Below are 13,327 nucleotides of genomic sequence, written 5' to 3'. Positions count from 1 at the left end.
TAATCTTTTCCTTGTCTCCTCTCCATCTTCTCTCCATCCTGTCCCCCGGATGGACTCCAGTGCAGTCCATCAAGATATCTCAGTTACAAAAAGCAAGCTGCTGATGGTTTGACCCTCTTCCTGGATAAGCACCATATGCACAAAATAACATAGACAGCATGCTTCCTATGTAGTGTCCCTCTGTTCAGTGCTTGTTTTCCCGTAGATGGTGTCTGGCATAGTTGCCAGTGTATCAGTTTTGAACATGTTACTATACGTTATCATAAAAATGACGTAGTCTGTCAAGAAAATATCTTGTCTGGTGGTCCTGTTTAGCACATGGTAGCTAAGTTTCCCAAACTACTTAGCATTCTTGAAGACTCTGGATTTTTGTTTACCAATTGTCCTTGGAAAGTTGGAAAGTCAACCACTTCTGCTACAGTCCTGACTCACTCCATTTATTGTAGTGTAAGCGCCATAGTAGCTGTTAAGAAAAAGTTAAATTTAATTTTTAGATGCTTATTTTTAGTATAGCATTCTTTCAATTCCTTGTGATGTTATAGGTTCCTTGGACCATATGGACAACTTAGATCCTTTCTGTACCTTAAACACATCTTTTCTGGGATACCAGCATAAAAGTGAGGTACTGAGTTACAGGTTAGCTCAGCAAAAACATGCCATTGTAAATTCTTCTAAACACACGGACAAACTTTGCAAAGATTTTGGAAAGCTTTGCCCCTCTTTATATATTATTTTTCTCCTGAAAAAGAGTAGGTTCAGAAAGTCCAAGTTTAGCAAGGTAAGGCTTCTCTTGTCTCATCAAGCTCCTTTGGTCACTTCCTTCATCTTGAGTTGGTATAAACTGATCTCCTTGTGACAGATTTTTTCTCTTTCTTTTTTATCGTTTACAGCAAGTAATGGATGGTATGAATATTTTAAATGAGTGTGAAATGTCTACAGCATTATTGTTCATATCACATATCCAAATTTAGTCTTCTTTAACTTCACATCTGGGTAGCTGCCTCTAACGTGTTAACTGGAGATCACTCTACAAGAGATCTAGTGCATTGCATCCTTACATCTCTGCGGTCTATTTTCCTAGTCTGAAAGATCTCTTCAGCTGCAGGCTGAACTTTTCTTTGCTTACACCTTTTTACTTCTAAGGGTAGGACACATCCTGCCTTGCTGGACCTGCTTCAAATCATAGTATCTTTGTCTTGCAACTTATGTGTATGTCACCTTTTTCCTAGTGTTGGTACCCAACTCGGTGGTCAATGAGGACAGTAAGAAAAATCTCAGTGGACCTGGGCTGACTTTTAGCCTCTCAGAAAGTCTCATTCTTGTACCTTACTTGTGACTCTGATCCATGCTGCAACTACTTATCCTTGCTGACTACCCCATTTGTGGAAGAGTAGAAGGGTATCTGCTTCCTGCCGTTCTGCAGCAGTATAGTTGATTTCCCTGTGATCTCATGTTTTTAAGGCTTTTTTTCTCTGCTGCTGTTCCGTCACCTTTCCTAGAGATCTTGCAATACCTGCTTACAATGTCCTTTTCTGTAGACAAATGGGGAGCAGGGGAGGAAGAGAGAGGATTAGAGTTATCTTAGCTCCAGCCATTGCCATCACCTCACATTGTTGTTCAAAGCATGGAGATTTGAATTAAGCACTCCCCATTCTGCTTGGTTTGGTTAGTGTACATCAACAGCATGTTGCAATTTTTGCTGTCATAACTTCCTAGTATGATCTAAAATTCAAAAGTTTTGAAGAAACAGTCCTCAGATATTTACAATGCCACCAACATAATTTGTTGAGAGAATGTCACAAGAAGCATACAGAAATTTTTAAGATGTGTTTTCATACATCTAGTGAGACACCTCATAAGTTGTCACTGGTGGCTTTCCCACAGCATCACTGATGGAGTTGATATATTCACTGATACAGTGGTGAGAGGTACTTAGGCAGTCCTTCAGTGGGCCCTAAGTGGGTATAAAAATATGTGCTTATGAAAACTTAAGCTGCATACGTCACTGACGAAAAATAAAATCATAATATCTAGTCTTAATTTTTTTATTTCACTGACAGGTACCAATCAGCTTAGCAACACTGCTAAATAGTAATTCTACATCTTCTTGTTTTCCTGGAATTATATGTGCTTTGGAGGGAAAACACAGAACAGCTAATAGCTAAAATAAAAGTTGTTTTAAAAAGAAAACTTCACTGCATTACAATATGTTTATTATTTTTTAATTTTCTGTTTGAATCTAGAGTATGTAAATGAACATTTTCTCTCATATTCCCTTTCTGCTTAGTGACAAGAAAACGAATTCAAATTGTGCTTGGGAGGAATAACTTAACAAAGCCAATTTTATTATGCAGATGCATTGTAGGTGTTGCATATCTGCATTTTCTGAAATTGTTAGCAATCTTTTTTCCAAAGCTTTCTCTCTTTCTAAGTGTGTGTATAACACATTATATTTAGAGAACCAACCAGCCTTAAGAAACTCAGTTGTTTTAAGTAAAAGTTGTCATAGCTATAGATTTTGCTCAGGAAGTAGTTGCTTCATTTTTTGTTTAAGGTTTAGAGTCTAAGTTTTTCAAATGATGAACAAGAATTTCCTCAACAACTGTTTAATGGAATTATGCTTTTTCTAAGAAAATCATGGTGAGTTTGGAGATGGGAATATGTTCATAAGAAGATAAACATGTCTTCCTGCTTTCTTACGTTCCCGTATTAATCATTCAATTATTCTTTGTGGTCCACTGGTTCATTTCACTAAACAAGGTTGAGGGTGGGCCAGACCAAACCATCCCAAACAGTTGGGAATTTATAGTCTTCAGCAGTGGGTTGTTTATGACAAAATGGTGCTTCCAGTTTGCTCTTAATATACATAATTTTTCAGATCACTCACTGTGTTAGCATTCTTACCTAGTAAAAAAAAAGTATAAAATAGATAGCAAACTGTATAAGACTGCTAGCATGTAAATACACAGAAAAATTGTAGGGACATGGTTGTCATTATGACTACAGAGAACTCCTCAGTGAAACACTAAAAAGGAACTGTGGGCTCTACTTTACTCAGAAATCTTTAATGTTTTGATGGCATTTTCTTTGTTTTCAGAGATGTTTTTCAACTTGAAAATGTAAAATGGTTACAAAGTAGACCCAGTGCCTTTTTAAAGAAACATACAGACTGAGGCACAATCATACATAATGTTGTAGAGCAGCAACCTTAACTCTCGTTTATACGTTTGAAGTTCTGCAATGGGAGATGAAGTCCTGGCTTTGGTGTGAGAAAAGTTGCTTGTGACATTAAAGAGCAAACACCCATAATCAGCACTAGTGAATGATTAGTTGAATGTTTAAGACTGGGTGCCGTCCTGGAATTCAGATATTCCAGTTTAATAACACTTGCTGTAAAGTCAGGAAAAAAGGAAAAAAAAAAGATTGGACAGATTTTAAAGATCCTATCTTTTATATAAACTACTACACACATGGCTAGAGTGATAAGTATGCAGACTGTAGCATCCTATACATTATAAAGCTAGAGAATATTTTAATTCTCAGTCTCAAACCTTGCAGTCCTACCAAGAATTTGTCACACTTCACCTGTTTCAATTTTTCAGTTTATTTTTTAGCAATTTTTATACAAGTTATTTCAGTTGCTGACTTAAACAATTTGTTCCATATCTCAACCCCCATTTTGTGTAAAGATATCATAAAAGTTAGGAACCTGAAAATTGGATTTTTCTTTTGAGCAGCTGCTGTCCACAAACGTGAAAAGATTGTTAAAAGTGAATAGCATCACTTTCTAACAAACTGCAGGCAGGTTTGATGGCTGAATCTCATCTTTCCAGTACTGTGCTGTCACCAAGCATTACTATGTCGGAACTCATAGATATACGGAAGAAAAAGAAAAGCTCTTTTGGGGTTTAAAGATGTATTTGTACGACCATGGATGTAGGTGGTCCTTCACTGCTGACTTACTGATGTAGAATTACATTTATTATTAAACACAAATTTCTTGATTAATATGTGGTCTATAATGTTTTGAAGAGTACATTATTGTACCTTCACAGAGCACTAGGTAGATGAGAGTAAAGGGAAATTATATGCACAAGAACACATTTTCTTTTTAAAGAAAAGAAGAATTCCTTTAGTGTAGCTGACTCCCTAAGTCTTTGTACCCATGCTTTTGGTGGCTTGGTAGGGACTAGATAGATTTCTGTTTAATTTGTTTTGAAAATGCTTTCGTAATAACTTTTATTTCTGTATTACCGTTTTTACATAGCACATTTGTTTCAGTGTGCTGACATTCTGAATCAGAGTCATCTGGTCTGTTGCATCTGCTGTGCCTCCACCAGGGTGCCACTATTAATGATTTTTTTTCTTCTCGTGACTGTTGTAACATCTTCTAATAGTTTCCGCTTAGCTTTCTGTTAGGATCCAGTTTTACAACATTAAATGTTTGTCTGAATTTGTAAAAGTTTTAGAAATTATTTCCGTATATGAATTACATCTCTGGGTTTTGCCTTTAGGTTTTTTTTATTTGGTTAGTTGGTTTAGATAATTTCAGCTAACACTTTAAAACTATTCCATTTTTTCTTCCCCAAAATTGTATTTAGCAGTGTTTTAATTTATATTCATCAAAGCACTTATCTTCCTGGCATAATTATTTGAATTTTTTTACCCACAAAATCAGTTGGTATGGTTAGTTTATCCAGTCACAGATATTTTTCTGAATTTGATAATACCTGATGTAGAACTCAAGGACTGCTGTTTACTCTTATGCTACAGAATCATGGGAAGGCTCAGAAATTATGTGTTTTAGTAGCTATTATTATCCAAGTTTCTGTCAGAGTTTTGTATGTGTATGTGCACGTGAAACGTATGTTTACTAAGTTTTGAGATTGTACTGACTAGTGAAATTGTACCTGTAAGTGCTGTAACAATTTTACAACAATTTTAATTAATAGAATTTTACCAAAGAAAACAGAATATTATTTGTGTAAGATTCTCAGACACTTTGTATTAAGTCAAATTAAAAATATGTTAATTTGAGGAACTTTTTTTTTTCCTTATTCTGAGTGGTTACCTTTCTAAGACTAAGAAAAACCCCATCTATTCTATAATTAAGTATTATTATCTCCTGATAGGTCTAAGAATCTTCAGATCTGTTCGTAGTATAAGGTTCTTAAGATGTCCTTTTGACCTTTCAAAAATACACGCTAGCGCGTCTGGCAGAAAGTAATTTTATTCACATTAAATGACGAGGGAAGGATGTCCTCACAGTCCATATAGGGATGAGATTGCTGTGTCCCTGAGGAAACAGAGCTAGCAAGACTCACTTTAAAGAGGCATTGCTCGTTTTCCAGAGTGTCCAGTGCAGGAATTGTGGATGGGTCTTGCGGGTGAATTGTTCCGTACAGCACTTGGGCGTACATCAGTTCCATTCTCTCATTTTGGTACTGAGCAAATCCCTACTGAGCAGTCCTTACCTATTGCTTTGTTTCTTACTAGATTTCATATACCAGAAGCTTTCTTCTGTGGTATAAACATAACACTTAATGTCTGGTTGGAGATTCAGGATGGATCAGAAAAATCATTCAGTATATCAAATATAAAAATTATATTTAGGAAAGTTTAGGAAACAGTTTAGAGTCACTGTTGGTGTAAGACCTTAGAATCACTAAATTTGTGTTTCCTCTTCTAAACAGTTTCTGGTAAGGGAAGGAGTGAGAAAGGGATAGGTTAGTTAGGAGACCTCACAATTATCTGAGCAAGTTGTACATGTTTTAATGTTCCTTCTGCACAGTCCATTTTGGCAATATGCGTAATGCAGATGTTGTTAGGCTGCAATGGAACTGCTTTTTCTATTGTAAAATTCATGTCACTCATCAACTTGCCTTCCTAGAAAATGGAGTTTTGAAGGCACATAGATATTTAGAGGTAGTAACTGCATCAGTAGATTTTATTCCCTTTTCTTGAGTGCTTTCACTAAGGAGAGACTTCTAATGAGAAATTTGTTCTTTGCTTAATTGTGCAAGATGCTGCTTTAACTGCGTGTTTCTGTATGCAATCCAATCAGTATACAACTGAAATAGTACCATCCAAACTTTTGGGTATGAGTTTAGAAAGCCAGTTATAATAGATTTTCAAAGATCTTCTGATACAGAAGTTAAAGGCAAGAATTTCAGAGGGTATGGCTAGATGTGTATCTGGAAAATCACCTTTTTTTTCCAGAGTTTGTAACTGGACAAAAAAGAAACTCTATGAAGCTTTTAGCTTGCTTTTGATGATATGTGTTGTAGTTACTGGAAGTGATATTCTCATGCCCTTCTGTCCATCTCATTGTACAGAAAATAATACTAGGCCTTCATCTGTCACCTTGAACTTGGTGAAATTATGTAAATGTAGTCTCAGGTTGGAGGCCCAAATTTAAGATCAGACTGCAGGTCTTCTCCATCCAGTGCGGTCAGCTTGTTAAACTAAATGATTATTATGTAAGTATGATTATTTAGAATAAAGGCATTTTAAGGGGAGTGGGGGGAGGAAGACTTTTAAGACAATAAAATAGTTGGGGCACAAAGTCAATAGCCAGGTAAACATGCTAACAGAATATCTAACCACTGTTTTTATCCACATAAAACCCCCGAAAAATAAAAATCCTCTGCTGACCTTAGTTGTCAGCTTGATAGCTGATATACTGTACCTGATAGCTAGCTATCTGACAACATACTGTTCTGTTCTGGTGACTCAAAGCTGTGGGCAGAAAAAAGTAATTTCTTCATAATTTGCTAATAAATATTGCTACTTCCAGCTCCTAAGACTGGGAAATGTAATGAGCATCTTTTCTGGAAACAGCACAACAGGGACCTGAAGTTGATAGATCATTCAGTGTCCTTTAAATGCATGCTTGGGTGCTTCTTATCCGGGAAACCATTGAACTGATCCCTTGTTTGCTCTTCCCTAATCCTTCAAAATGAATTAAACTAATATATGCATAAATCTTATATGCCTTACTTTCCTTGAGTTCTCATTTTCATTATATCTATAACTGCTGTATTTTAGTTTTTATTACCTCCTAAATACTATCATTCATTATTCTGAAATCCATCTTTTTGCCTGTGAGAAATGCTAGATCCACTTCTTACTTCCTGGTCAGATTGCCTGGGCTTTATGCGTCTGCTTGACTAACAGATAAACTATTGTGAGGGCTAATTACTTTTCTGCTAAGATGTCAGGACAGAAAAAGCAACATTAACAGTCTTACACTGGCTTTAAACCAATAGATAGTAATTGAACAGTCTTAAAATGTTAAGAAATAAACATTATTAATTAGACTTCATGACTTGCTAGGAAAATTCTGCCCATTCTGGTAAAAATGTAAACCCCTGTATCTTTTTTTAAATACTCTGTAAAATCTAAGAGAATGTAAGAGAATAGTATTCTTCTATAGCTTTATAGGGAAAATAGCTTACCCTTGCATAATTTGATTGGTTAAAAAATGAAGAATGATTGTCATTTTATATTTAGTTTTATAGGTTCTTCTAAAAATTATTATTACAAGTTATACTTGGTATTTTTCTGTTATGAATAACAACAATATTTGGAAAGTCTAGACCAAATTCTTTGTGTTATTTGAAACAACAAACAATCTTTCTGTCAAGCTGACAGAAAAAAATAAATCCCTATGCATGGTCTTTTGAACCACTCTACATGCTTTTTTCTTTGTTTTATTTTTGTATTTGTGTCTGACTAGGCAATACTACAGGATCTGGAACAAAGACGTCCCCAACTGGATGAACTAATAACTGCAGCACAAAATCTAAAAAACAAGACAAGCAATCAAGAGGCCAGAACAATAATTACTGACCGCAGTAAGTGGTGATTCTCATATCATATGATAATTGATAAGCATAGCATTTTTCAGACATTTTATGCATTTGCAATGAGAAGGAGAGTTCCATCAGGAGACAGTTCTCACACAGATTTTCCAAATTTCATGTAGAAGAAATGTAAATGAAAGTCAGTGATCATATATTTCAAATTTTTCACCTTAATTTTGTATTGCTTGTCTTCATAGTGGAAGCACATTGTAGAAAATATAGAGTGTGATCACTACAGATAATGAATACTTTTTTTCTTCAACAAGGAGGAAGAAGAAAGAGTTCACAGGATATAGCCATAGGCTTGTAAGAAACTTTCAATTCCGTCCCCTGTAGTACAGCCGCAGCCTCTTTCATCTCCCTTCAGTTGATGCAGAAGTCAGATGATGTTCTGTATCAGTCTTAGTTCTTCCATTCTGGATTCCCTTTCCAGAATTAACCAACTATCTGTGAGTAAAGTGGAAAAATTAATAGATTAAGTTTTAGAAGAAGTCTACAGAAGGTGTAGTCTTGTCACCCTTGGAAGTTTTCATGTCCTTATGCCCTTTGCTATGGGAAGAAACACAACCTTAAAGTCATGCTATAAAAGTAGCCCTTTTTGGTGGACTCGTATATCTTCAGTTACTATTATGAGTACTCAGGACTGAAAACTACAAAAAATTATTTTCTTATGGTCCTAGAGAACCCCTGCGAAGTTAAGAGAAGACCCAGGCCAAGTGCTTTGCATTTGCTTTGACACAAGCCAATTCACTTTAGGCGAATGCAAACTGTTCTATACATCTTCCCATGGAGACCAGGAATTGCTCCCTGAAACTGATGACTATGAAGGTGTATACATAGGCTAAACTTCTATATCCCTGTAATGAAAAAAAAAAATATTTATATATGCACACGCATTACCTCTTTCTTTTTATTCCATCAGGTAAATACTTTCCATAATATGTCAAAATCACATTGCATGTTTGGACTGCATTGTTGTTAGTAGCACATACAGATACTGTCTAGACTATCTTATGTGAAATAACATTGTTTAACTGCTATTCTTTTCCTGTCCTTGAAACATATTACTGAGAGACAGACAAGCTGTTTTTGTTTTATTTGAAGTTTGAGAATAAATGGATGGTACTTCTATATTAAATAAATACCTTTTCGTGTTTGACATGAAAATTAATTTTAGAATCACATACTCAGTTCAATTCAGATGAAGTGTGTACATATACCTTAACTTTACAGTGCTTATTCATGGTCAATTTATGCAATACTTCCATCAGTATTTTCTAGTATGTTTTAATTTTTAATTCTGAGACAAGTCTTCTGGAGATTAGAATTGCAGACTTTACATGAAATGCAAGCATAATTCCTATATGCCCTCATCTGAATTGTATGCGTAACTAAATTTTGTTCTGTTGGAAAACTGCACTTCACTTTAGGTGAAATTGCCTTCTAAGGTACAGTAAATACTTGTTTCTCATGCAGCAAAAAAAAAGAAAGCAAGCTATCAGACTTTAATTCAGGAAGGAGTATGTGGTAACCCAACTACATTAAAGCTTGCATCTGTGGCTAGCAGGGTGGTGAATGTAGTTTACAAGATGATTTCTCAGTTTTTATCTATTAGAAATCTCCAAATTTTTATCTGGGTTTGAACTTAAAGCATACAATATTCATTTTTGCTGTGATTTAGCAATTAAATATCTATGCTGAACCTGTCGATATACTTGACTACAAAAATGCGACATGATGCAGTAGATACAGATCATATCCATTTATGTTCTTTCAAATACCTCTTGCTGTAGTATAGCGTCTTCTAACATCATCCTGTTGTTGCTAATGAAAAAAATTTAAAACAAGCAAAATATTTATTGTCAGAAATATACAGTATCTACGTTTCTGTGATGGAGGGAGAAAAAAGTATGATCAGGGCCATTTTTGATCCAGTCTTCTGAGGCAGAAAACTGGATTTCTGAAAGTTTATTCACAGAATCACAGAATCACAGAATCACAGAATGGTATGGGTTGGAATGGACCTCTGTGGGTCATCTAGTCCAACCCTCCTGCCGAAGCAGGGTCACCTACAGCAGGCTGCACAGGACCTTGTCCACGCGGGTCTTGAATATCTCCAGAGAAGGAGAATCCACAGCCTCTCTGGGCAACCTGTTCCAGTGCTCTGTCACCCTCAGAGGGAAGAAGCTCTTCCTCATGTTCAGACGGAACTTCCTGTGCCTCAGTTTGTGCCCATTGCCCCTTGTCCTGTCATTGGGCACCACTGAAAAGAGCTTGGCCCCATCCTCCTGACACCCACCCTTCAGATATTTCTAAGCATTTATTAGGTCCCCTCGCAGCCTTCTCTTCTTCAGGCTGAACAAGCCCAGCTCCCTCAGCCTCTCCTCGTAGGGGAGATGTTCCAGTCCCCTCATCATCCTTGTAGCCCTCCGCTGGACTCTCTCCAGTAGCTTTTCATCTTTCTTGAACGGGGGAGCCCAGAACTGGATGCAGTACTCCAGATGAGGCCTCACCAGGGCAGTGTAGAGGGGAAGGAGAACCACCCTCGTCCTGCTGGCCACACTCTTCTTAATGCACCCCAGGATTCCATTGGCTTTCTTGGCAGCCAGGGCACACTGCTGACTCATGGTCAACCTGTCGTCCACCAGGACGCCCAGGTCCCTCTCCGCAGAGCTGCTCTCCAGCAGGTCCACCCCAAGCCTGTACTGGTGCATGAGGTTGTTCTTCCCCATGTGCAGGACCCTGCATTTGGCTTTGTTGAACCTCATCAGGTTCCTCTCTGCCCAGCTTTCCAGCCTATCCAGGTCACGCTGAATGGCAGCACGGCCTTCTGGTGTGTCTACCACACCTCCCAGTTTGGTGTCATCAGCAAACTTGCTGAGGGTACATTCTAACTCTTCATCCAGGTCGTTGACGAAGAAGTTAAACAAGGCTGGGCCCAGTACTGACCCCTGGGGGACACCACTTATTACCAGCCTCCAACTAGAGTCAGCGCTGCTGATGACAGCCCTCTGAGTTCTGCCATTCAGCCAGTTCTCAATCCACTTCACCAACCACTCATCCAGCCCACACTTCCTGAGCTTCCCTAGGAGGATATCATGGGAGACTGTGTCGAAAGCCTTGCTGAAGTCGAGGCAGACAACATCCACGGCTCTCCCTTCATCTACCCAGCCAGTCATGTCATCGTAGAAAGCTATCAGATTCACAGAATCACAGAATGGTAGGGGTTGGAAGGGACCTCTGTGGGTCATCTAGTCCAACCCTCCTGCCGAAGCAGGGTCACCTACAGCAGGCTGCACAGGACCTTGTCCACGCAGGTCTTGAATATCTCCAGAGAAGGAGACTCCACAAGCTCCCTGGGCAGCCTGTTCCAGTACTCCGTCACCCTCAGAGGGAAGAAGTTCTTCCTCATGTTCGGATGGAACTTCCTGTGCCTCAGTTTGTGCCCATTGCCCCTTGTCCTGTCACTGGGCACCACTGAAAAGAGCTTGGTCCCATCCTCCTGACACCCACCCTTCAGATACTTATAAGCATTTATTAGGTCCCCTCGCAGCCTTCTCTTCTTCAGGCTGAACAAGGCCATCTCCCTCAGCCTCTCCTCATAGGGGAGATGTTCCAGTCCCCTCATCATCCTTGTAGCCCTCCGCTGGACTCTCTCCAGTAGCTCTTCATCTTTCTTGAACTGGGGAGCCCAGAACTGGACACAGTACTCCAGATGAGGCCTCACCAGGGCAGTGTAGAGGGGAAGGAGAACCTCCCTCGTCCTGCTGGCCACACTCTTCTTAATGCACCCCAGGATTCCATTGGCTTTCTTGGCAGCCAGAGCACACTGCTGGCTCATGGTTAACCTGTCGTCCACCAGGACGCCCAGGTCCCTCTCCGCAGAGCTGCTCTCCAGCAGGTCCACCCCAAGCCTGTACTGGTGCATGAGGTTGTTCCTCCCCAGGTGCAGGACCCTGCATTTGGCTTTGTTGAACCTCATCAGGTTCCTCTCTGCCCAGCTTTCCAGCCTATCCAGGTCACGCTGAATGGCAGCACGGCCTTCTGGTGTGTCTACCACACCTCCCAGTTTGGTGTCATCAGCAAACTTGCTGAGGGTACATTCTAACTCTTCATCCAGGTCGTTGATGAAGAAGTTAAACAAGACTGGGCCCAGTACTGACCCCTGGGGGACACCACTTGTTACCAGCCTCCAACTAGACTCAGCGCCGCTGATGACAGCCCTCTGAGTTCTGCCATTCAGCCAGTTCTCAATCCACTTCACCGACCACTCATCCAGCCCACACTTCCTGAGCTTCCCTAGGAGGATATCATGGGAGACTGTGTCGAAAGCCTTGCTGAAGTCAAGGTAGACAACATCCACGCCTCTCCCTTCGTCTACCCAGCCAGTCATGTCATCGTAGAAAGCTATTAGATTGTTCAGGCATGATTTCCCCTTGGTGAATCCATGCTGACTACTCCTGATAACCTTCTTTTCTTCCACTTGCTTGATGATGGCCTCCAGGATAAGCTTCTCCATCACCTTTCCCGGGATGGAGGTGAGGCTGACCGGCCTGTAGTTCCCTGGGTCCTCCTTCTTGCCCTTTTTGAAGATTGGAGTGACATTGGCCTTTCTCCAGTCCTTGGGGATCTCTCCTGTCCTCCAGGACCTCTCAAAGATGATGGAGAGTGGCTCAGCAATGACATCTGACAGCTCCCTCAGCAGTCGTGGGTGCATTCCATGGGGGCCCATGGATTTGTGGACGTCCAGATCACTTAAGCGATCCCTCACACAGTCTTCTTCTACCAAGGGAAAGTCGTCCTCTTTGTAGGCTTCTTCTCTTACCTCCGGGGCCTGGGATTTCTGAGGGCCAGTCTTAGCACTGAAGACTGAAGCAAAGAAGGGATTCAGTAGCTCTGCCTTCTCCGCATCCTCCGTCACCAGGACACCCGTCTCATTCAGCAGCGGCCCCACATTGTCCCTAGCCTTCCTTTTGCTGCTGATGTAGTTGAAGAAGCCCTTCTTGTTGTTTTTGACATCCCTTGCCAGCTTCAATTGCAGGTGGGCCTTGGCCTTCCTCGTCGCATCCCTGCATGCTCTCACCACGTTTCTGTAGTCTTCCCAAGTGGCCTGACCCTCTTTCTACATTCCATGGACCTTTCTCTTCTGCCTGATCTCCGCTAGAAGCTCCTTGTTTAACCATGCAGGTCTCCTGCCTCCTTTGCTTGATTTCTTTCTCAGGGGGATGCATTGCTCCTGAGCATGGAAGAAGTGTTGTTTAAAGAGCGACCAGCACTCATGGACCCCCCTGCCTTCGAGAGCCCTGTCCCACGGGATTCCTCCGAGTAGCTCCTTGAAGAGGGCAAAGTCAGCCCTCCTAAGGTCCAAGGTTTTGATCCTGCTTATTGCCTTGCTTCCTCCACATAGGATCCTGAACTCGACCATTTCATGGTCACTGCAGCCGAGTCTACCTCCGACCTTC

General features: G+C 40.1%; 1 protein-coding gene across 19 annotated transcripts in view; it reads left to right on the top strand.

Moving 5' to 3' along the window:
• Nucleotides 1-13,327, top strand: part of DMD (dystrophin) — a 1,341,705-nt gene that overhangs the window by 1,014,208 nt on the left and 314,170 nt on the right. For all 19 annotated transcript variants that reach the window (XM_075430270.1, XM_075430262.1, XM_075430225.1 and 16 more), the window contains one exon: nt 7,739-7,856. In XM_075430270.1, coding sequence (XP_075286385.1) covers nt 7,739-7,856 — 118 coding nt within the window. The remainder of the gene's footprint in view (nt 1-7,738; nt 7,857-13,327) is intronic.

The sequence above is a fragment of the Opisthocomus hoazin genome, chromosome 1 (genome assembly GCF_030867145.1).
Source record: "Opisthocomus hoazin isolate bOpiHoa1 chromosome 1, bOpiHoa1.hap1, whole genome shotgun sequence".
NCBI classification, from domain to species: Eukaryota; Metazoa; Chordata; class Aves; order Opisthocomiformes; family Opisthocomidae; genus Opisthocomus; species Opisthocomus hoazin.
Note: the sequence above shows the minus strand (reverse complement) of the source record. Positions and strands in the feature narration are given on the sequence as shown.